Source organism: Pyxicephalus adspersus, chromosome Z, assembly GCF_032062135.1.
Source record: "Pyxicephalus adspersus chromosome Z, UCB_Pads_2.0, whole genome shotgun sequence".
In the NCBI taxonomy this organism is placed as follows: Eukaryota; Metazoa; Chordata; class Amphibia; order Anura; family Pyxicephalidae; genus Pyxicephalus; species Pyxicephalus adspersus.
In genome coordinates this window covers 33,754,779-33,780,914 of record NC_092871.1, presented here as the reverse complement: position 1 = coordinate 33,780,914, position 26,136 = coordinate 33,754,779, and the positions used below count along the sequence as shown (strand labels likewise).

Here is a 26,136-nt window from a genome sequence, read left to right as displayed (position 1 = left end):
CCAGATTTTCGCCCGATAATTGGCCGATGCCGATTATCGGGCGATAAAAATCTGACGTGTGTACGTAGCTTAACACTGTTGTGGTAAAGGACAATAATCTGACAAATGGATAAGCAGGCACTAAAAACGTTAGAGGGAAACAATTTATTAGGAACACACACTATTCTCCTCATTCCATAAATGTGCAGGGGGTAAACAAGTATAAAGTTAGTGACTTATAGGAATCCGGGTCCATTTTGCTGAAGTCAGACCAGCTGCTGCTTTTCTCTGTCCATTCATAGTCTGGGTGCAGGGAGGTAACCAGGCTTTTTTAGTGTGTTATATAAGGGGCCTAATACTAATGACCTCTCCATTGAGAATATAATTCGGTTTGGCTGTCCTATTACTTTTGATTCAGTGTTTCTCAGTATATCTTCAAGTATAGAGATAAGAAATTCTAACACCTTTTTCACACATATTTACAGTACACCTCGCATGGGTCTGTGAGTAATAAAGACATACAAAACCAAAAAGGGACTAGCATTTTTAGAAGAGAATCTGTAATGGAAGCTCCTATAATTTACTAATGACAGGGTCACTTTAAATTGCACCTAAAAGCATGTCTGACTATTCACTGCTTCTTTCCAATTTTAAGGTTCCTGCACAAAACTGGAAAAAAAGGAATGAGGGGGGATTTTTCAATACAGTGTAATCACACAGCTAAATACACTGCTGAAATGTGCATCACCCCTAATCCAGACACTCTGGCCTCAAGTCCTGATACTTTTTTTGCGAAGGTTTAAATGGGTATGGATTAGTTTGTCTCGGCGATTATTGCTTCAATCAGAGAATTTCAATTCTTACATTCACATCACTCTGCAATGCAGTAAAGTTTGTAGTAAGTCTGCAGTAAACACCCTTTTCTTCAGAAGGTTAAGATTGTTGATGCCACATAACTGGATTCAATGTGTGACAGTGGGGGCCTTTTTAAGGCCTCATCCCAACTATGTGCAGTGCAGGATGCTTAACATTATGTGTGATATGCAAGGATGCCGGGCATCACATAAAAAATCAATATCTGATGTTTCCACATGTTGTTCTGCGGTGTGTTAATGTGCTGCTGCATGTATTTCTGTTCATTTTGTGCGGTGCCCCGTTTAGTTAAATGAATGGGATCAACATCGCAATGGACAGCCATGAAGGTGGTGCAGGTTGTAGAATAACACATGAAATGACCTTTATAGTAGTCTATACAGACTGCCAACATGGGAAAACTGCCATCATCCCTGGCCAAAGTCCAAAATGATTAACATTCCCAGCAAACTTGTGAAATCTCAACCCTCCTTCACAGATGTATGTTGTATGTGGACAAACTGGCTATCCAACTGGACATTTGTGGTTGACCACAATACTGCTGATATTGGTTTGTATTTGTTCTATACAAAGGACTGAAGCAGCAGGAGCAGACACTCCTAGGCTGGGATATGTACACACTTTAGAGGATTCTAGCCTGATATGATTGGTCATTCTTGTCTCAGGTGAAAATCTGTGATATGTACTGCAGTTGCCCGTCATCGTACAGGACTGATGGGGAACAACAAAATCAGTCCAACACAGTCTGCAGCCTCCTGAAATACTGTACATATTTCTGTAAGGGTTCTCATTCCCAAGATCCTTTCCAACAACAATTATTGCACGTGTGTACATAGCCCAAGAACAGACATGACCCCCAACACCCACATAAGAATATCTAAGTTTACTGCATTATCACTGTGACACTGGGTATTGCATTGTTGGATATTAATGGAGGGTGTATTTTATCTCTAGTAAGAAGAACTGAAAAAACAGCAGGGGTCTTAGGTGGGCTGAAAAGCACTGATGCTGCAAGATAAGCAGCAGTTTCATTTTACAGCAGTTTCATTTTTTATTTAAGTTAGTTTGTTAAGCTGCGTACACACTTCCAATTTTTATCGTTGGAAATGAACGACGAACAAACAACGAACGACCGATTGGCCAAAAATCATTCGTAAAAAAAGTAACCAACGACGCCGACGAACGAGGATAGTCGTTGGAAATGAACGACCGGACCGGCGGATCGGATTGGACGACGATCGTTGACCATCTATCGTGTGTACAATATCTTTGAACGATCGTGTCGTTATCTGTAGGTACAGGATCGGTGCCATACGATCGTTCGCAGATATTGTGCAGGATCGTTCGTCGTTCGTTTACCAACGATAAAAATTGGAAGTGTGTACGTAGCTTTAGTTTTGTTCTAGTCACTGTTTTGTTTCATTGGAAAAAGCAAACATAGTCTTCAGTTCTGCTATAGCATGACCCTGTGCATACTTTAGTCAATAGCTATGTATACCAGTATATATATATATATATATATATATATATATATATATATATATATATTCAATAACACACATCAGAAAATCCGAGATGAGCCATTGTGCACATCCCATGAAAGATCATTTCTAACAATGAAAATCTATAGTCTATATGCTGCTTGTGTATAGCAATATGTGAGTTTTAAACCCCTTTAAAATGGAAAAAAGTTTTCATGTAATAATGTGCTGAAATTAGGGTGTAGATCCGCACCCTTAGATCAATTCAAAGTAAAGCTTAAAAATGATTTGCTTGAAATGCTGAATGCTGAACAGGTTTTAAAGCTCAGGCAGATGGTGTATTGCAGATTCTGAATAGTATTAGTAATCCAAAATGTGTGACCTTTAGGCCTTCCTTCCTATGGGACAGAAATTTCCTGCCTTATCCCAGTTGCAAGGCGGTAAAAGAACAGATGATCTACTTTTTTATTATAAATACATAATAATAATCCTGGTTAGGTAATGGCTGTATACACAACATAACACCTTAAAAACAGAAATGCAAATAAAAAGGTCATGAGGTTATATGGGAACAATGCACTTAGTATAAGGTGGCCTTAGCAGCTGTGAAGGACATTGAAAAAACATACAACTTTCTTTCCCTAAAGCGCCGCCTAGTGGTCATCTAATGGGATAAATCCTCAAATCACCTGAGAAATATGAAGATTATAATCTAATTACTATAGGCCAAGGACTTTCATTTTCAGCACAGCAACATCTGGTGTTCAGTACCTAAAATGAATTACTTGTCAACCTGCTCTAACATTACTGTCACTGCTTCAACATCTATACAGGGCGATCTTCTGCTGGTGTGTACAATCCTTATAAATATCACTTTATTTTTTCTAGTACAAACCTTTAGTGTTACTGTAAACATAATATTGATATCATGCGAATCAGTTATGAGTTGTGAAATGATGTTGCTATTGAGAATCTGGGAGAAAGAACATTGACATTGCTGACCTGCTTTTGCAGGTTGTCTGGCTGTTACACTTACCCACTGAAGCATGCAGACCAGACAATTTAGATTTCCCTAATGGCATATTTTATTCCTAGTCAGTGACAAGGAAACCAGAGGGTCAGAATGACAGCCAGGCAACTTTACAGTCAGTGATGGCTCTTTTGTTTCTCTCATTATAAGCCCCATTTATACAGGAATGTTTGAAGTGTAGGTACTATAAAGCTGGCTACATATGTGGGCCTAAAACAGCACTGACAATGCCATGCATCTGTATTTCAATCTCCAGGGGCTGTAGGCCGCACTAAAGGGCTTGTAAGCAATGTTTTCAGCTATCGCCGTTGCTTGATGGAGCTTGGTCACTATTTCTTTATAGTATCCAGCTTCCAGCATTCTCTTTGTTTACATATAGAAGAAATTGAATTTTTTATTCTTTTTTTTTTTTGTCTTTCTGTGGCCCCATTTCGGAGGTACGTCCTCACAACCTGCCCTTCTAAGATAAATTAAGGACATGAAAGTTACAGAAAAGCTAAATAAGACTTTTTCCAATTCAGCATAAAAAACTAAAAATAGCTGGAGATAGGCTTTCAGCTTTTCCTGTCTGAAGTTGGACAGAACTTCCCTAATTTAAACCTATATAGTCCATATATATCTGATATGCATACTTTGGTGATAAGATGGATATCTGTGGGTTGAAGGGCTCCATGCTATGACCATGAACACCAAGTATTTATATAAACCATATAACAACTCAGAAAGACAACTGTAAAACACAGGAAAGGTTAAACATTGTACCTGCATTTTCTTCTTAACTGTTTCAAAGGGGAAAGACAATGTCTGGGCTACTGCAGCAGCCAAGCAGCCATTTAAGAAGTTCTGTAGAGGTGTTGAGCGGGCCCCGGACTCCTGCCAGATTCTGTCCAGACTCATATCCATAAAGAACAGGCCTGCAGAAAATGGAACAGCTCCTGGAAACAAATTGTAGATAATTTATAGTTAGATGATCAATTCACATATCGACAATAAAAATATTATAACCACAAATCAAACAGGCTTATAAGATTGTAGAATACCAATTAGAAAAATCTCTCTGTCTGGCAATTGTGTAGCCTGTGCTGACAAAGGAAAAAAAATAATTTATAAGGATAATAATTTTGCAAAAGAATTATTAAAGCTGAAAAATTATTATTAGCAGGATGACCTGGCAAACCTGGAATAAAGCTGATCACACATGATATGACCTTTACATGATCATATCAACTGCATAAAATGTAGGAGGAAGGAACACACCAGATATCTCATGGTAACAGCTCCTTGACTTTCAGGTCTTCCGATCTCTAGCAACATATACCTTTAATATCTCTTACCTCCTATAAAATCCCCAAGCCTGTTTCACTTTTATTATGTGCTGCTTTCTGGACAAGATTTCAGGATAGTCTGGAAATCTGAAGATTTTCAGTTTTAGTTTATTTAAAGAAATAAACTAAAACTGCAAATTTTCAGATTTGTCTGCTTCCAATCTACCTCCCCTTTTTATAGTCTTGAGAAAAAGAAAGTACATCCTTTTTAGTTTTAAGGTTTTGCATATCAGGGCATAAGAAAAATGTTATATTACACCATGAGGCGTATTTATAAAATAGTTCCCTGACAATTTGTCTACATTCCTTAGAACAGTGGTTCCCAAACTTTTGAGGCTCGCAGACCACTAAATGCACAGACTCCACACCACACACTGGGGAGCCGTGTATCACTCAAAGGGGAAGAAACGTCCCCCAGAGTGACACCATGATACCAGAACCCGCCCACTCTCCCATCGCAGGCTCAGACCCAGTCCAGAGACACAACCCACCCATCACCCTGAGCCTGCAATGTCTCTGGGAGACATGGTCCGTGGCTCTGGCCGGTGCACCCCCCAAGCAGGGTCCTTCTCCTCAACCCGCTGGTGGGTGCACCAGCCAGAGCTGAGGCCCACCTGTCAGATGGGTGGGCCATGGAGCGGGGGTTGGGGACCCCTGCATTAGGAGATATAACATTTACTATTGTGACTGATGTGCTCTTTTGATTATTGGTCACTAGGTGGCAGAGTAAGTCTAAAAACCATTGAAATGGGCAATGTATATGGATTAGCATGGCTATGACCACAAATACAGCCAAACTGAGGAATGTTTTATACCTGCACCCCAATGTCATTATTTATTTATTTAACAAAGAACAACTCAAGCAATGTGTAAGAAATAAAAAAAATACATGCTTACTACTTGATCATGAAAGATGAAGAAAAGTGTCACCCATATGCTGCTAATCACATGCAATTAGTTACTTGATCATCAGTAAGTGTGACCACTTCTACAAAAGCAGAAGTTTTTGCAGTTTGCTGGTCTGAAGCATTCAGGTGTGTGTTAACAAAATGCCAAAAAAGGAAGACATCAACATTGAGAATTGCTTAGAAAAGCATTTGTTGCTGCCCACCAATCTGGAAAGGGTTAAAAGGCAAATTCCAAACAAAGTCCATCATTCTACCGTGCAAGTGATTATAATATTTATTTAACATTTGAATAACTATAAATACAATTGTACCACATTTGTGTTTTTAATAACTTTGCAAACATGGCTAAGGAACACATCACAAGACTTGTGGAACAATATCATTTGGAAATATGAAACCAAAGTGGAGATGTTTGGCCGTAATGTACAGTGCCAAGTGCCACATGTCGCTGGACACACTTTAGACCAGGTATTTTCCAAACTCTGCAATCTTACCTTCCTTGACAACTCACCATTTCCCCTTTCTGATCACAACCTTATCACTTTCAACCTATTGAACTCCCACCACCCTTTGCCACATCCCAGACCTGGTCAATGGCAGAGAGATATCCGTACCCTTGACCACAACCTATTCCCAAACTGCCTTACGTCCCTAATCCCAACTATCTCTAAAATCACATCTCCGGATAAAGCGGCCACTCGGTTCAACCACACTCTTTCTCTGGCTCTGGATAAAGTTGCCCCTGCCACCTTCCGCTACCCCTGTCCCTCTAACCCCCAACCCTGGCACAATATTCACACCAAACAGCTACAAAAGACAGTTCATGCAGCTGAGCGCAAGTGGAGAAAATCTGGCCTGAGCGCTGACTTCATGGTACTGTAATTTCACCTACACAACATCTCCAAAATCTGCCCCTACCTGTCCCCAGAGACCACCAAACTCCTTGTACACACTCTTATCATCTCTCGTCTGGATTACTGTAACCTCCTCCTCTCTGGTATTCCAATAACCCGACTCTCCCCTCTACAATCTATTATGAACGCTGCAGCCAGACTCATCCATCCTCCCCATCACTCTGCATCTCTTTGTAGTTCTCTTCATTGGCTTCCATTTCACCTTAGAATCAAATTCAAGCTCCTCTGCTTTACCTTCAAATCTTTCCACAGTTTTTGTCCCACTTACCTCTCTGACCTGATAGAAAAATACTCCCCCTGCCCCTCTCTTCGCTCCTCCAATGACCTGCTAATGACTTCCTCACTCATAACCTCATCACACGCACAGATACAAGACTTTTCTAAAGCTGCCCCAACTCTCTCGAATGGTCTTCCTTATTCTATTTGGCTTGCTCCTACTTTGTTTATTTAAGAGAGCACTCAAAGCCAATTTTTTCAAACTTGCCTACCCATCTTCTGTCTTTTGAAACCATCACTACTTCCAACCACTACATATCTCCCCTCCTATTGTGTGTTACTTCCCCCACCTACTAGATTGTAAGCTCTTCGGGGCAGGGTCCTCTCCTCCTCCTGTGTCACTGTCTGTATTCGTCTGTCATTTGCAATCCCTATATAATGTACAGCGTAAGATGTTTGTGCTATATAAATACCATTAATTAATAATAATTATGCTGGTCTTCTAATAAAACAATGTCTCGTTCTGCCACCTAGTGGAAAATTGTCAAAAGTGCACAGCACTTTAATTTTATGAGTGAATTGAATGGGCATTAATTTATAAATAGAGCCATAAAAAAAAATTGTGACCAAACAGGGGCTTTATGCAATGATATGTAAAACCTTAGAATTAAAAGAGGCTGTAGTTTTTGTTTTTCTTGTGACTGTATGAGATAATGTTTTAAGCTAAAATCTTATGCAGTCTTGTGTGTGTGCAATAATCACAGAAGTACTTACCAAGAATTGAAAGTGAAACCCCTCGATATATAGATCGGAATCCTTCCTGATAGTACACACTGCAAAGAGCATGTATGATCCCTCTGTATGTGGGTTCCATACTGTTCTGCACAATAAGTCGAGTCTTGACAACATCGGTAGGGTAGATGAATATAGCTGCCAACATTCCTGCCACACTTCCAGCTAGAATGGCTTTACTTGGTGAGATCTGTCCTAAATCATCCATAAGCAGCACTGATAACCTATTACAAAAAAAATAAATCAAAATGTGAAATGTAACATTTGCTGCTGTTTTTCAAAATAGTTTATTCAAATAGGAATTTTGGTCTTACAGGTGACAGAAACTCTCCAGAATACCAAACACGGCAATAAGTTATTTCTTTCTAGAAGGACATATGGAAATATCATATGACTAGCAGACCAGGGAGTATTTTTAATGCTGAACTAAAATCAATGGTTTAATTTTTATTATTGTTACACAGTATTTGTATAGCACCATCATATTACGCAGCGCTGTACAAAGTCCATAGTCATGTTACTAACTGTCCTTCGCAATCTAATGTCCCTACCCTACTCTACTTTAACATAGTCTAGGGGCAATTTTGGGAGGGTAACCAATTAACCTAACTGCATGTTTTTGGAATGTGGGAGGAAACCGGAGTACCTGGAGGAAACCCACACAAACACAAGGAGAACCTACAAACTCCATGCAGATAGTGTCCTGGCCAAGATTTGAACCTGGGACCCAGCCTTGCAAAAGCTGGAGTTTAATGAGGTTATACAGCTGCTTTCATACCAGATGGGTTGTATTTAGCATACAATGATGTGCTTTTTTTAATGCATGTTTGAATTTTGAGAGATTCTGAAAAGTCGCCAATGATCACATGTCACATTGAAGAAATAATGCTATGGCATGTGATGTAACATGGTCAAATGACAAGCAAAACATAACTACTTGCTTGTGACTTTTATAGTTTATTAAAGGTAAATTTTTCTTTAAACATTTTTCAATGCAATTTTCAATTATGTATTTAATGTAAATGAGTTTATTTAGACAACAACCAAGACAAGATAGGCTGATTGAACATAGGTAAGCAATGCTAGATCTGACCCCACTACTGTTGTAAATATCTGCCTACAAGGAGCAGTGGCTGGGGCCAGTTAAATTATTTCTCCACATATGTGCAGAAAAATCTTTTTTATTGCAATGTAAACGTCATTGACACAGCTTCTCACACTGTGCATTAGAAGTCAAAGTCAAGCCATAGACCTTGTTTCATTTCCTGGCTGGCATCCATAATCATTTAAATTTTAGTTCTTTTCATTATGAAGGTTTAGCACCACAGCTTAGAATGACCGTTTTCCAGTTTTCAGGATCCTATGTACAGAACCTTTCCAGCCCCTTCCATCAGCCATACCACTGCATGAAGAAGAACTAAGAATGACATCAATCAGCCTGATTTCATAAAGTTCTCCAGGACAGGAGAAGATAAGACTATCACAGGTGAACCTGAGTGATCCAGCAAACCTTCAATGGATCTGGTCCAGTATTGAAAACATTTGCCAACTAAAAGCAAACAAATCCATTCCAGGTTTGCTGGATCACCCAGATAGTCCATCTTCTCCAGTATTGGACAGCTTTATTAAAGCAGGCTCATTTAGGTCCAAAAAACAGTTTGCAATGAACACATACTTTATTAATTTTAAAAATGTTTTGACACTTCAAACTTTCTAAATGAAAAGTTGGTTAATATAGAAGAATTCTGAACTACTGCCATAATGTGATGAGTGGTAAGCATGACTTACCAGAGCTGACTGATCTGACTATTATAACAAGGACAGCAGATCCAGCAGCATGACAGGGGGCAGATTCATGGCATGCTCAGTTCCCAATTTCATGTTGTGTGACTCTTCCTCATATGACCCAGCTCACATCTTCATTGGCAGGCGAGGAGGTGTTGTGAGCTCTGAACCCTCCCTTGTCAGAATAAGCATCTAACCTCCAGTAACCTAATACCATGGGGGATATAAACAGAACCTACACAATGTGTGCAAACCTTTGTTAGGATTAATCAACACTGATCTCTAATAGATATTTTCTGCATGCTCACACAATACCTATCGCTGAACAATATAACTCAGGGTCCATCTTCCGCTATAACAATGACGGTGCAGCCAGGTGACATGTCCCAGTCACATGACCTGCCCTCCTTCTATAAATGTATGATAACACTTAGTAAAATGACGCCTTTTATTTATATTTTTTATAGCCAATAAATAATATATATTGCCAATGTTTGAAAGCAAAGTTGACCAACACAGCATTGGATGTGTAACACAATGCCACAATACTGGGGACAATCCAATCACTTTAAACTGGGCACCCTGGACTTGGCAGTGGTCATTAATTCTAAGACGGATTATACAATCAAACTGATTTGTACACACATCAGATGGTTCTCGCCAAAGATGAATGCTTGTGATCATGTTGGGCTGATAATATGATGTGTACATCAATCAAGCAGATTGATGAATGACCAATCAGGAGTGACTACTGTGCACTCCTGTGGAGGACTGCACATCAGGGTGCCACTTGCCTGTCCTCCCCCTCCCCATAGAACAGCATGGTGCTGTGTGTACAGAGCTCATTCACCCATCTGTCACTAGAAAGTTAAATATGACTGAACCGAGTTACCAACACAAATTTATGATTTATAAAAAAAACAAAAAAGCAAATAGTGCTTGGCGTTATGTTATGGGTTGTGTGTCCAGAACTATTGTTGTCCAGAGTAGGTGCAGCAACTTTGTATGCGGTCACCCTCCAGGCATGTTTTAGAATACATGGAAGAGGAGACAGCCCCGCCCCTGCAGAGCCCCCCCCCCCCAGGAAAGCCCACCCCAGAGGAGCTTAACACTTACTTGTGATAGGCTGACAGCTGCACCGCACTGTAGGGGAACAGGCGCACACATGCGGTCAGGTTACCCTTCCAAAACGCCCGGAGTCCTTCTGACTTGTATAATAGTGGGAAGGTTTGGAGGAAGCCCTGCTTGGAGTGGAAGGTGCCCACTTGTGTAAGTATCTTCACCACATCGAGGGGAGCAGTGGCAGTGCGGCTCAGCACCCCAGATACACCTCCACACAGGGTGCTCTGCCAGGAGGTGAGCCTGGAGTCCCTCTTTAGACTGGCCATGTGTAGTGCACTGGGTGCTGGGTGTATGATGACGTCACATAGATCCTCCTGTATAACTCTGCTCTGCACCTCACCCCCAGCACCACACTAACCCTCTACTGGGACATCCTTCATCAGCTCAGGTCTAATGCCACATTCTGATTGGTAATTAGAAGCTCCACTGTTTTCTTACACATGATTGGATATCACGCTGGAAGACCCCGCCCACCAGATTGCATAACTGGACAAATGGCGGAACGGCTGCAATCTGTGTTTCGATAAAATAATTGGTTCTTCGCCCGGTTATTTTAAATCGGAGCTGTAAACGTTGCCAGTTATTGGTTGTCAGCAGGTTTCGTAATAGAAGAGGCTAGAAGGGGAAGGAGTGACGTATGGTCATATGATCAGACGAGGGCGGGGCAGGGAGTACGTGCTACCCGGGTTACACTTAGCGTATAGACTTGTGTCACGATAGTTACCGATATGTATGGAGTGCTCTGCTTTGCCGGGACAGCTATACAACGCATAGATGTATAATGGTAAAGCCTTCCTAATAGGAAGGCTTTACCATTATACAATGTTTAATTAAACTGTAATATGTTTTATTGCTGTCTGTCACCCCTCTGGGTAGATTCAACATTTTATTACCCCTAATCATTGTCCCTGGTGTAAAAGAAGAAATCTAACATATTAAAGTTGTCATTGGTGCAAGAAGGGGCGGACACACGTCTTCCATTTATTTTACGTTATTCCATTTATTTTAGAGGACAGTCATTTGATTCGGAGAAAATTCCTTCTATTTCCTGTTTCTTCTCCAGAACAGGAAGTAAAGGGAAATCTGCCTTACAGGGCACAACATAATCCAATTTATTGCTTAATTTAGAAACAAATACTGCTGATACTTTAAAACAAATCTGCCACTAAAATGTTAAACTAACTTGTAAAAGTATAATAATAAGTCATGTGACTCCAATGTTTGCTCTCATTCAGAGCCCCCGGATTCTTCATCTATTTTCTACTTATGGATGGGTCTATACCTCACATGGAGTACAGAGCCATCCACGGGAGAGCCAGGGGTCTGCATGTATTTACCTGGGGGGGCTAGTAACACCCTAAATGCACCCATTCCCCAATGATGGGGTCTCAGCATGACTGCATAGGATGAGGTTGGGACCTTCCATGGATTATAATGATAATCTGCTCTCTGTTTTCCAGGTGTCATCCTCATCCCTTGAATGAATAGAGCTCTTGGCTTTGGATACTTCAGGGTCTATCAGATGGAATGGCAGCTGAAAACTCATCATAACGAGAAGGATCCATTCTTGGGGTAATGCTATGTACACACATGCAATAATTGTTGTTGGTAACGAACAATTAATGACCGATCCTTCAGAATTTGTTAACAAAAAAGGGAACAACAACAGACCAATGACACAGTTAAACAAGGAATGTCGATGGAAACGAACGACCTTCCCGGCGGTCCATTTGGGCAACGATCATTCGCTATCAGTTGTGTGTACGGTCGTGTAATGATCGTGCATTGTTCTGCGGTACACGTCACTTTCTGCATTGTTCAAATGACTGTATCTAGTGTGTGTACAATATTTGTGAATTATACCTAAACCATGGTATCATTACAGCATGTACAGAATTTTGCAGTAAAAAGTTGTTCAAAATAATTGTGAATATTCATTGATCTGTCATTAGTTGTTTGTTTTCCAAGAACAATTAATGCATGTGTGTACCTAGCCTTACTGAGGCTTAGGGCAGGGCTGTTGTTGGGGACTGTATAGAAAATTGGGTTACCTTTTAATGCGATACATCTGACAGAGAAGCAAAATATACAGATAAACTACTTACATGGCTACTCTACAATCCCATCCACCCCTGCAAAACAGCATAACTGAGGTTTGGGACCACCAGAGCAGCTACAGCCTGCCCTATAGTGACTTCCCTGACTTGGTATAAAACGACATTTCCATAATTGTTATTTTTACACAGCACTTATATCTTGTTCTATTGGATTTTTTGTCAACCTTTTTTCTCTAAAAATACCAAATAGGCAAGTAACACAAACGCCCTATAGGACTGTATAATGAATCTACAATATTCTGAGCTGGGTATTGCTGACTTTGCAAAAATGCCTCCATGAAATAGTTATAAAGAGATAAGGTGACATTAAAATACAATTTAAGAAAAAAAAAATGAAGTGCCCTAAACCTCCCCGCCACTCACATAATATTCATATGCACATCTATGATAAAAAGGACTCATTTCTAGTGTTTTTTTACTGAATGTTTAGGTTTAATTAATAATATTATTATTACACAGTATTTATATAGCGCCATCATATTACGCAGCGCTGTACAAAGTCCAGTCATGTCACTAACTGTCCCTCAAAAGGGCTCACAATCTAATGTCCCTACTATGGTGATATGCCACCATGCTGCCTGGTTTTTAGCAGTGTTTGCAAAAAATTTTGTGTCAATAAAACTGCAGTTGAAACTATTTTATTTTTAAGTGATTCTGCTTTTAGAAAACATTTATTGTTTAGGGTGTTTAAAGTAAACTTTTAAAAGGAAATAAAGTTGCCCTTACAAAAACAGGGATCAGGCAGGTATTTATTGTAGAAAGGAGCCAGTGATGTCCCTTTTGCAATAAAACATAATCAGCTGCCTGATCCGGTCTTCATCTGCCAATGAAACAGTGATCTGCACAGGTCAGCATAGAATGCCAGGGTACCCCACACATCCCGATTTCCCTTGCAGCTTCTGGGACTGAATGAACGGCCCAGCCAATCAAGATGGCAAAACACTTGACTCCAGGAAGAGGAAAATAAAAAAAGGTGCTGCAGCAGAACAACAAGAGGTGACTCCAAATAAAAATTTGTGATTACGGTAGGCAGGTAAGGGTATTTTATGGCAGAAGGGACATTGCCTGTCCTTCCTGCAGTAAAGGATTTGCTGTTGGAGTCAATAATGCTGGTGAACAGCCAAGACTTGTGCAGAGCTGAGACTGACACAGAATAGAGGCATTGGGTCTGATTTAATAAAACTCCCCAAGGCTGGAGAGGATACACTTTCATCAGTGAAGCTAGGTGATCCAGAAAACCTGGAATGGATCTGGTCCAGGATTCAAAACATTTGATAGCAAATGACTTTGAAGAAATCAGTTCCAGGTTTGCTGGATTAACCAGCTTCACTGATAAAAGTGTATCCTCTCCAGCCTTGGGGAGCTTTAATAAATCAGGCCCAGGGTGTGCAGCCTGGTCACATTTTTTTCATTTTGAGTTTAGTTCCACTTTAAGCTTAAAATGTGCAATTTACTATATGCAGAAACGTATCCTAAACCATTGCTGTGCCAAACACAAATACCCCTTTTTTCACAAAAATAAAAAACATAAAAAAAAAAATAAAATGTAAACAATAATACACAAACTATCAAATACATTAAAAACAAAACTTTCTAGTTGAATAAATCCTAAATGACAGCTATATGAATCTTGTGTGATAATATATATAGATTCCTAAGTACACTGCAAACTAAAACGCTCTAAATAAAGAAAAAAGTACACATATTTAGCCAAACAAAAAAAAAAAATAAATTCAGCAAAATTTCAGCAGAATTGCTTTTGGTGAAATCACTTGTCTCACCCTTACATGAAGTTGGCAGAAGCAGAGCACTGGCTGTATGCTGGCTTTACTCAATCAGCACTCATGCTACAAATGCTGCAACACTGAAGCAAAATGAGGCAATTATATATATATATATATATATATATATATATATATATATATATATATTCTCAAATTGCAAGATGCAGAGACATTTCTAATATGTCAAATGACATCTGACCTGGAACAAATAAAGAGTGAAAAAAAACTCCTCTTCCTGAACACAAAAAAATGCTTGTAGGAGCCAATCCTGTTGGTGAACAGCCAAGACTTGTGTAGAGCTGGGAGTGACACAGAGAGGAGGTAGCCTCAGTCAGGGTGTGCAGACACAGAACAAGGCAGCTCAGAGTAAGTAGCCTAAGGGAGTAATGGCTGATTTTCTGGGGAAATCCTTATGTTTTATTTGTAATCTTTATGTATATGTTTAGTATTCACTGTGTTTATAAACAATGCACATTGCTTTGTGTAGCAGTGATCCTCTGCATGTGCAGCTAGCATTTATACTCACATGGCATTCCTTACTGAGGACAGCTGTGGTTACATGCAATGCACTGTACAATTGTTTTTCTATAAATTATTCAGTGTGACGTTGGTTTTGTTCTGCAGGTAGGAAGGAATTAGTCTCCCTGGAATTGAATGCTTTGCTTCTGAAAACTTGCAAGTAATTAAAATGGCTGAAGAGGGCATTTTGGTGGAGATCTTTACCTCTCCTTTAAATATATGTCTGCTGTTGCTCTGTCTGTATCTGCTTTACAAAATCCTGAGGGGGGATAAAGCCAACCAACCAGAAGAGATAGAAGAGCAGTTACCCAAGATGAAGAAGAGGGACTTTACCTTGGCGCAGCTTAAAGATTTCGATGGTGCACAGAATCCCAGAATTCTGATGGCAATTAATGGCAAAGTGTTTGATGTCACAAGGGGAAAAAAGTTTTATGGACCAGGTGAGAGTTTGTCTCATTTTTGTATATCATTGTATTAAAAAATAGATTTATTTAAACAATAATTATTCTTTTGCTGGAACCTGCATATTTGTTTAATGCTAAAATATAATCTGCTAATATTTTACCTTTCCTTGCACCCTCCTCCCCCCATCAACATGCTAATGATATTTTTAAATACAACTTTTCCCTTTTTCATATCCTATTTTTGCCCAGTCATATTTTTTCTGTTTATTACTATGCTTCAATGTACAATGTATGAAGATCATGACTGTTAGATGGGGCTGCTAAGGTGTTATACATAGCTTCTTGAAAATAACACAACCCCTTGTCTCATAAGGGTTGTTCTAGGTAAGGTCCACATGTGATGCTGAGCCTCCCATGTTACAAGCTTTGAAATACAAGAAATGAAAGGGTTACCCAGGGACAAAGGTTAAGTTCACATGTGGGATTGCTGTTTCTGGAAAAATCTTTTGTGATCGTTTTCATTGGCAGTAGGATGAACGAGTACTGTACACACAGCATTGTTCTGTTCTATGGAGAGGGAAGGATGAGCTAGCAGCACCCAGCTGTGCTTTCCTGTATTAAAATGCACAGTGGTTGTTTCCAATTGGTCATTCATTGATCTGCAAGGACAGATCAATGAACGATGTTGGGAGACATGAACAAGCACAGCGGTTCATCTCGGGCAGCAATAATGTGACATGTTTATGCAGCCTAACGGTGGGGAAGGAAAGGCAAGGTGATGCTGGATGTCTGTTAGACCAGGCAAGCTCTCTCGGACTTGATGCAGCTTCTAATGTGCACTGTAAGAAGCTTGGCAATATCAGGGTTAAGCAATTTCACCACAGGAAAGGAGCCTGTACAACTCTGCAAGATTGAAGGTAATGCTGAAGTTCAACGTTAAAGGCTTTATCAGCTAGAGCCGTATTTTCTAATGGAAGCTCATTATGCAAATTTTCTTGCTCTGCCATCTGCCTGGTGATTTAGAGGGCTCATCTATAAATATAGTGATGCTCTACAGACTTATTTATATGTGAATAGACAGATCTAAAACTACCTACAGATATCCAATGATGAGCTTTCAGCTTCATGCAATCCAACAGAATGATAGTTCTATAAATGTGCTCGTTGGCATTTGGTGATTATGTATGTCCATGAGCTCCCTGTCACTAGCCTTTTTGTTTAGTATAAAGGTATACGAATCATCCAGAATCCACTTATTTGAACCAGAGATATCTGGCACACTCATAGCATGCCTACAGCTACCATACAAACATTTTCCCAATCCATCTGTAAATGTATTGCTTGGGCAAATATACTCTGATGTCTGTAGGCTAGTTCAGTGTGCCAAGACTTGTCAATAGCAGCAGGATAAAGGTCACAGTATTGCTTCCAATAGGCTAAAGAAAAAGTCATATTTCCATGCTACCATATAGAGAGACAGAATTATATTTATTTTTTTTTTTTTTGTAAAAACTATTTAAAACTGTGAAGTCGTATGTGTGTCATGAGGAGGGACAAAGGTTAATGTATTCTTCATTAACAATTTATCGGTCTTGAAATTTACACTTTTTGGCTTGCCAGCATTTAAAGGTAAAGTGACAGTAAAGGAAAATTATATTCTGGTAAATCAGTTAAGGTAGACATGTGGAAGCAGTCATATCATTTTATGTGCACATGGGGACTTCGCACTAGCTTTTGTTAACCACAGACACAGGTTAATAAGGCATTATGATACATACCATTGAGGGTGCAGTTTTTGCAAATTGAATATCTTTATGTGATAAAATACATTAAAATTCATGCACCAAAGGCCATTGGTAAGAATCGCCTTTTATACACATTGGCCTAACTGCTGCTTAATACATTTTTAAGATCATAACATTTATCATCAATTTGTAGGTCTCGGGGGATCCCTGCTAAAAACAAAATTTATTGGGGGGAAGAATGTCTTTACATTGGCAGCCAGGGGCCACCCTTAGGCTAAGTACACACGTGCAATAATTGTGAAAGAACCTTCCAACTACAAATGACTGCACAATGTATGGAGAGGGGAGAACGACGGAGCAGCACCCCGACGATCGATCGCTCGTCATCCATCGACCGTGGATCTGCCAGGATGGTTGTTTAGATGATGAGCGCTGCTCACACGCCAGATTCTCGTCTGATATCACCCGTGAGCCGATTATGGGACGAGAACTATTGCACGTGTGTATGTAGCCTAACAGTGGTGATCAGATTGCCAAGAACAATTCAGACAACTAAGAAGATCACTGGTGTCCTTCAGCTGGTTCTGACAAGTGGTGTAGCCCCAGAATTTATTAACACAGCTTAATAAACCACTACAAAGCTGTGACGAAACACTGGGGTTCCACAGAACACTGGTTGAAAATGACTTCTCCAAATACTAAGGTCTCCATCCCCACACCAGTCACCCCATTACCTATAGGTCCAATGGCTGTGGCCTTGCCACTGTCTGCATCCTGCTGGTAACAGTCCAGCACTTGAATCAGAAACCATTATAGGAGCTTGGTATGGATGTGAATGAGGGAAGAGGGAGTATACAATTTAGTTTATTTAGGTGGTAAGGGAGGTGGGCGGTTGAGAATGTAAAAAAAAACCCTAAGCTCTACTTACCTTCTCTTTTCCACACATAGACCCAGGTAAAACACTCTTACTCCTGGTAATTGCCAATATGTATAAGTCCAATCATATTTAGCACCCATGTTACACGTTAAGGTGCATTGATTGTATATTTACATAAGTTATTGTCATTTTACCTAATCCATTCTTTGTGGTGCAGCTGCAGCTTTTATAGGTGGACATTCTGATCCTTATTCCTAGTTTATAACTGAATTCCAGTTAGATATAAATGACACAAATGAACAAAATTCTGCTATCATTAATACATCATTCGATTTATAATTCCAAGTGAACCTGTACACTGATTTTTAAAAAAACACCTTTTTCTGCTTACCTTCTTCCACTGGAGCTAGTTTTACTAGATATATTGTATTGGAAAGGTACCTCACCTAGATCTTCCTGATACTAAAATTCGCTCTCCCAGTTCCAGACACCAACATAATAAATACTTATGGCCTTGCCGTTCTGCTATTCTTCCCATATGTTTGGGTCCTCAGTTCTGATGCTTACATTTCTAACAATTCTAATATTACAGCAAAATCTGGCTTTGTAATGGGCTCTTCAGTTCTATATTCTGTTTTAAAAGTAGCTGTACTTAAAATTCTTAAAATATTATAAATGTTTGAAACAGAGAACAATGTACTACATAAAAAACCTGCATGCGCCTAAAAACAGCGCACACAAATTAGGTAGGAAAACTGTGTATGCTGCTAAATTTATTTTGAGCATCCAGACATCAGTGACCCCTGGTCAGGAAAGGCATACATAGAGTTTGTGGAAAATGGTATTTTTACTTGGTGTACACCTGTATGGCTGATGCACTCACATTTATTGTGTTTGTTATGTGATTCTAATCCATACAGAATACCTTTAAACATTCTTTTTCCTAACATCAGTAATCTTAGCTCAGAAGTGCTTAACGCTAGTGTCAGATTTCATAGATTTGTTGGTATAACTGGTTCATCTAGTTTAAATTTTGTTGGAGAATCAACATGATGTTTGGCTCAGTATCACATGAGAAAAAGTTTATTGTTTACACAGGAAGCCATGTTTGTTATCCATATCTGAATAGGATGTTAATGTATGTAAGTAACCACAGTTCTTTATCGTGTATTTTTACTTCTGCCATATATATAAAAAATAGGTTTATCTCTAGGTTGCTAGGCCTATTTCCTAATTGTAGTTATTTTTTCAGGTTTCAAGGATACTGTGAAGCTGGAATGATTGCCTGTGAAAGTTACTAAAGTCTTAGGTGTTCAATAAATCCTAGGAACCATGTAAACATTGTATAGAGGTAGCCAGGCTACCCATGGATATACAATGATATGCATTGTAAATACTTTTTTGACAGTTAATTTGCCTGATCAAGGTTGGGTTCAGTTTATGTATATATTAACTTGACATTTACAAAATATTTTACATTGTTATATATTTGGTTGCAACATATATAGTTCAGATTTCACATGCATTTATTTGTTCAATCTGATCACCTATAAACTAAAGGAATCTAAAGTCAGCATGTGTGTCACAGGCACAGTTACCATGATAAGAACTGAAGTTTCACAATGTTTAGTTGAACATTGAAATGATTTGCGAAACTGTTAGTGACTTGCACAGTTTAGATCTTTGTACTTTGTATTTTGACTGAATATACTCGTGGATAGTTATGTGATATTTCTTATCTGAACAGAGTAGGTCTTTTGCATGTAGTAAATCCATTTTATTTTTTTACAGAATAGTAGTTTAATCTATGCACAAGTCTTAACAATTCTCAATGCCTAAGGACAGGAAAAAATACAGCCGTTCATTTTTAAAAGTTGATGAACCATATTAAGCTTTAAAGTGGAAATGGTCTGAAAGAAGAGCAGTATTTGTGGGTCTAATAACTATTCAGTGTTTCACTGTAATTTGCTAATGTGCCCGGCTAAGCCAGACCAGACTTTTGTGGCATTAAACCCAGTAGCACAAAACCTTCCATTAGGCTATGTAATTGGACCTAAAACAGGAAAACCAGGACTTTTTCCTGGTGTTAAGAAGTAATTTTCATCCCTATATCCTCATAAAGCAACTGTTCGCTTTATGTTTTACGGTCACTCGACCTATGATCATTATTAGGCACCATCAGTAAAGTGACCTGTCTGTACCACAACTAATATGAGTACAAGTAAAGGTACCATAACCATTCCCAAACCAAAACCTATATTCACTAGTAGCAAAGAGTGAAGGAAGTCCAGATGAAAAACTACTGGATCTAGGGGAAACAGCAGACAAGGTTTTCTAAACTGCCCCACTGCTGTTAGATAAGAGATTGTCAGATTAGCCATATGCATTATATAGAGATTGGTAATGGGCCAAATAATATGAAATTATGTGTGTGTGTGTTTTTTTTTTTTTTTTAATGGGCTGTATTTTTTTAGGGATTGTTTTATCTGAACTTTTTCAAAATCAAAATGGTGCTACATCTTTTTAATACAAATGACCCGTTTTAAAGTTCCAATGCATTGAGGATACTTCAGCATAAATATTCTTTTACTTGTCTTTGTCTATTAGTCACTGTACAGCATGGTATGTAGCAGAAGAAGTGCATCATCTAAACATAGAGCTATTTTTGGTTTAGTTGCCATAGGTTAAATAATGCTTGGGTCCAAATATTTATGTTTTTTACTACAATTCAATTTCAGACTTGCATACAAGATAATGTAAAGACTTTAGAGAAATAACTGTATCGTCCTATTTGAGGTACCAAGCAGTTGCATACTTCTGACCTAAATCTATAATACACAGTATACCTAGGAGCGCATTGTGTTTCTAGAATAGAACAGATATCCAATACCATTACCATTCTAAATATTATGCTGAATTTACAAAGTTACCATAGCACGAGAAAGACACTTGTTTAAAACACCCGTTATTTCCAGCTGATTAGGAAAAACTATAGGAATATACAGTACCATGGCAAGACTTTTCCTTGTGTTAAACTTTGTGAATTGAGACTGGTGTAAATATGTCCATATTTGATATTATACAGTATTGTAGGTAGTATTAGTAGGCTTAATAAATGTTTGTGTTTACTTTCTTCCTTTCATGCTTTTTATTTTCTCTCTCTTTATTTGGCTACCCACAGTTTTAAAATAATGGTTGCTCATTCACATTATTAATTATACCATACTACATCTGATTGACTGAAATTAGAGGATTTCCTACCAATTTCTGACTCTTTTTTTCCAACATAGTCCCTAGATCTAGTTTTGAGGATTACCCTTGTTAAAGACCCAAGGAACACATTCTCTACTGCCTATAATCAATAGCTTCTCACTAGTTATTCCAAAACAAGATTGAGATTTGTAAAATGTGAAATATATTGAATTTCATATAGCACCCTTTTCATAATTGCTTACTTTTTATTTGATTTTTTTCAGATTATCAAGTTTGTTTATCATGATGTACATTTCTTGAATAATCAGATGAAATGTTGTATTAATTCCAACTTTATGCTCTGTTCTAGAGGGACCTTACGGTGTGTTTGCTGGACGTGACGCTTCTCGTGGTCTGGCCACTTTTTGCCTTGATAAAGAAGCTTTATCAGATGCATATGATGACCTCTCTGACTTAACAGCTTCACAAAGGGAAACATTAAGTGACTGGGAACAACAGTTTACATGTAAGTTGCATTGTAACATAAAGTGTATGAATGACTGCGGGGGGACCAACCACTGTACTTTTATATGGAGAAGAGCAAAGCAGGGTCTTCCCTCTCAATAGAATAGAACAGCTCTGTGACTAAAGTGTTAGATGTTTGTTCTCCTTTCACTGGAAACAATTGTGAAAAACATTTCCAGTGACAATAGCCTGATATCTGTACAAAGCCATTCTTTTCAAATTGAGTAAAACATACTCAAAAATACAACATATTCTGAGAGTATTCTCAATTACTACTTTGCTGTATTATCTAACCTGCTACTTTTTGCCACATGCGCAATGAGATTGGCAAGTTTTTTCCTAATCTACATCACCCGACCTTGCGCAATGGCTTTTTGGACCCATCTGGTGTGTCGAATACCCGTTTTCCCCTCCCATAATTTCAGGTTCTTGCTGTTGGGTCATATGTCTTTTGTTGGGACATAAAAGCTGGGTGCAGAAACCACAACATGCATGCACATGTGACTGGATTTATGAATATTTGAATATATGGATGATTTCTACTCATATATAATTTAATTTACAGTATGACTGCACAGTGTGAGAACCATGTATAGGACTAGGGATGAGCACTGCATTGAGAGGTCAGAACAGTAAAAAGATTGGTCGCTGTCCACCCTGCATTTGATTGGTCACAGAGACTGACAGATACGTTGAACCCATACTTCTGGCTTCTGAGAATAGATTTTTGCAGCCCCATGTAATTAAATCGCATTGGCTAAGAAGAGGGATTACACAGTACAGGGTCCAAGTATTTTAAAATACCAAAGGACATTACATGGGAGAGAAAATGGAGGTTTGAGGGTACGTTAAAAGTGCAGATTAGTGTTCAGCTTTATTGCTTGTTGGTAGACACACAATACACAGAGAATCCCATTTTGTATTTTTTTCTACAAATTCAGCTATTTATGTCTTTCATGTACTTTATTTCAGTTAAGTATCACCATGTGGGGAAACTTTTGAGAGATGGAGAGGAACCAACAGAATACACAGATGAAGAGGATGTTGAACAGAAGAAGAAAAACTAAATGGATAAAAATATACATTTAAAATAAGCTCCTACATTCCAGATTTTACATTGTTGTAGCTTGCAGTATATACTACAGCATTGCGTGAAATGAAGCCTTTGTGGTCTTCTTCATTGTATCTTGTACACAAACTCTCAACACAGTGTATATAAAGAAGCTTTGTGTTTAAAGCTTACTTTGATATAAAATGACAATATAGAGCTGTGTTTCCTAAACTTTTCCTCAAATACCACTAACTGAAGCTTTGATCAAGTTCCCATTACAGGGTACATGGTCTGTTTTTGTTATATTTTTTCTTGCCTGTATTCCAGTAGGCATCCGCAATGACCAGACCTGTCAGTGATATTTTAAGAAAGGAATAAGAAACACTTGGTTTAGAGTTCTGCAATTAGAAGCATGATAATAAAACACTAATTAATATAATTATATAAACTGTAAAGCAAGTAATGCTATGAAACCAACAGCTTAAAAAAAAATCAATTTTTTAGTGTAGATATTGTATTATTACATTTTAGCAGCCTCTCGGGCTAAACACACATGAGCAGTTAACTTGCAAATCAGGCTCAGCAAGCATTTACAAAGGGATGAGCTGCTTTCTAGAAGCCCTCTTAGTGCCTTTTTGCTCAACCTGGGAGTGCCACACCCATACCTGAACAGAACTGCTGGAAGTGGCTTGAGCAATCATTTATTCCTCTTTTGTAAGCATTTGAAGAAACTGTAGGAGTTTTTTCAGCTCCACTCAGCAGTAGGTTATTAAATGTAAAAAAATTGTTAAATACTTTCTACCCTTGAGGCAAGCTTTTTCAAGACACGTTTCAAAACAAAATGACCACATGCATTTATTCTGTAGGTACAATGTGAGGTTACCTGATCTTGTATTTTCAATATCAGGCTCAGTGTTTAGATTTTTTCTAAACTAGTTGCTTATATTTATCCTTTAAAATTGTGATATAATTGAACTAAAATAATTTACATTGTGCAACTATCCCTATCTTCTGAATTTGACTTCCTCCTGATTTTTTTCAGAAATGGAGATTTACTTTATTGTTAAAGTTAGTTTCCTATTTGAATTTTATCAAAACACTATTTTCAAAAATAATTTTCTTGTATCCCTAATGCCTTATTTCTTAATTGGAAGCTTCATTGTTTTGTAATGTGCATTTACATATAGTGATTGTTGCAGTGAATCTGTTTTATTTTCTGCGTCCATTCACCCAGATATATCAAGGTCATCTAGTTTGTGGTGCATTGGTTTCACTCTATCGTTCTGTTCTGTTCGCAAGCCAGGGATCGAGAACAGTCCAAGGTTAGATCATTGTCAGATGTGGGGAGGTTTTCTAAAATGTAACGGCAATTATATTAAATTTGTAAATTCCACCACCCCTTTTCCTCCATAGCACTTATTGTAAATACAAATAATAAGTGCTGGAATGTTTTTCTAGAGATATATGAGCTGAACATACATTAATGCTTGGCTATGGTATAGGTGTAAAATAAAAGTCTATGAAACATTCCAGCATAGGGACAATTCTGCACTCAGCCAGCCATGTAAAAGCAGATGCTAACAGAGCTTTTACACTGGGCTGCTAGGAGCTGCAGACCTCACTCATCTGGTATGTGGTCAGCATTTTTATGTTTTTGTTAAAGGAGAGGCTATTGCCAATTTCCACCTAAAGTACTATCTGTGTGACTGTCCCGACTTTAAACATTTTGATGCACTAGGCTGTATGGCTTGTAGCAACTGCTGTTGGAATGAAGTAAGTACACTTGAGGTGTGCATGCTTATGCTGAATTATTCCTTCGTAAAGTATTTAAGCTATTGTATCACTATGACAGCCATACAAGATTCTAGAGGCCAGCAAAAGCCTTATTTCTTTCAATGTAGGTTTCCAGCAGTAGGGCACCAGTACATGGCTTAAAAAACAGTTAAAAAACTTGAGCATGTTCCTGTATCAGCCTCCTTCTCAATGGACCATAAATCAGCAGGACGATATGGTGATTTATGTTTAGTAAGCAGGCAGGTGACACTAAAGCTTCTGTGAATACAAGACTAGCTAAAGCTGCACATCCTTTGCATATATGTTTTTCAACTGTGTACCCATTTGACTTGTTTCCATTAAAAGAAAGCTTTGGATTTCCTTTAAGGTTTTAATATGCTCTTAGACATGGACAATACCATGTCTTCCTGTTTTTAGAATGGAGAATAGATAAGACAGTTGCTATCTGTTTATTGATGTATCATCTGTGCAGGCAGCCACTAGTTAGAGGGAGATGCTGGTTCCAAAACAGCTCAGAGCGTAGCATGTTCCTCTTTGGTGTTTCCATTTTTTCATTGTTATTTTAGCTGTTTGTAGACAGGATTTATTATTCTAAAAACATAAATCTTGTTTGTGTGTTTGTCCTGCCTGTTATGAGTTATGTGCCTGCCTGTTGTGAGTTAAAATCTAAAAAACAGCATTGAAATACTCATGTTCACAAAGCCTGCTACATCTGTCTGAAGATATTCTGTAAAACCTAGAGATTCATAAAAGAGGTGAACCGAATTAAATCTGTACAAATGTATATCACAAATTGGGTAAGAAGAGTTCATTATCAAGTATAAATCTTACCATGTATGAAGCTTTGCTCTTTTTCTGTTAAATAGCTTTTACTTAGGACCAATGTTTAAATAAAATTGTTAATCTGAATGTTTGTATTTAATGGGATTAGGATTCTGCATGTTATCTGCTGTTCAAGTTATTTCACAAAAGCAAGGTCAAATAGATATAAATTGCCTGGTACAATGTTCTGTACAGATATGCATTAACACAATATATCACTTGCACAAATCAAGACTGACTATACAATTGTTTTAATAAAAATGTTTCTTAGTTTTAGGCAGCATCTTCTTTCATGTTATAGACTATTAAATTATTTCTTATGTCAATCTGTAGATTGCAGCCTTTGTACTCTATGTAAAAATCTGCTTTACTTTTGGTTTACTTCATCTCTTCCCCATGGGCTAAATTTGTTCTTTAGTGGCTGCGTTCAGCCAATTAGAGAAGCAGAGAACAATGCATTTGTATTGTGTCAGATTGTATGAGTACGAACTTTATCTACAAAATTGCGACTTCTAAATCGAGCTTTCACAGCTGCTTGTTGAAATGTTTCTGGGCTCCTTTTTGAAATTCTTCATTAGCACCAATAATTTTCCTGACGCATGTTGTCACTGGGACAGAAAGGGAAAAGAAATACCAAAAATCAGAATGGTCATAACCGGTAAGGGAAGTTCTTCCAATGCAAACCAATGTTCCCAGAACCACGTGTTGAAAATTATTATTATTAAACAGGATTTATATAGCACCAATATATTACCCGGCGCTGTACATTAAATGAGGGTTGCAACTGACAGACGAATAGAGACAGTGACACAGGAGGAGAGGACCCTGCCCCGAAGAGCTTACAATCTAGGAGGAAAACAAATAGCTTTGCTTTGCTCAGA

The 26,136-nt window shown here is 38.4% G+C and overlaps 2 protein-coding genes across 2 annotated transcripts in view; one reads left to right on the top strand and one right to left on the bottom strand.

The window, feature by feature from the left end:
* Positions 1-11,028, bottom strand: part of SLC25A43 (solute carrier family 25 member 43) — an 18,716-nt gene extending 7,688 nt beyond the window's left edge. The window contains exons 1-3 of the mRNA XM_072430663.1: positions 10,420-11,028; positions 7,501-7,742; positions 4,126-4,298 (exon numbers count right to left, since the gene is read on the bottom strand). Coding sequence (XP_072286764.1) covers positions 4,126-4,298; positions 7,501-7,742; positions 10,420-10,691 — 687 coding nt within the window. The 5' untranslated portion in view covers positions 10,692-11,028. The remainder of the gene's footprint in view (positions 1-4,125; positions 4,299-7,500; positions 7,743-10,419) is intronic.
* Positions 11,029-14,552: 3,524 nt separating this feature from the next.
* Positions 14,553-25,531, top strand: PGRMC1 (progesterone receptor membrane component 1). The gene is made up of 4 exons (XM_072431496.1): positions 14,553-14,692; positions 14,951-15,285; positions 21,434-21,589; positions 22,561-25,531. The coding sequence occupies exons 2-4, from the start codon at positions 15,015-15,017 to the stop codon at positions 22,653-22,655; spliced, it is 522 nt and encodes a 173-aa protein (XP_072287597.1). The 5' UTR covers positions 14,553-14,692; positions 14,951-15,014; the 3' UTR covers positions 22,656-25,531.
* Positions 25,532-26,136: the final 605 nt, after the last annotated feature.

Coding starts and splice junctions, on each gene's coding strand:
- PGRMC1 (XM_072431496.1), top strand. CDS start 15,015: ATGGCTGAAGAGGGCATTTTGGTGGAGATCTTTACCTCTCCTTTAAAT. Junction 15,286..21,433: donor AAAAAAGTTTTATGGACCAG/GTGAGAGTTTGT, acceptor GCTCTGTTCTAG/AGGGACCTTACGGTGTGTTT. Junction 21,590..22,560: donor CTGGGAACAACAGTTTACAT/GTAAGTTGCATT, acceptor ACTTTATTTCAG/TTAAGTATCACCATGTGGGG.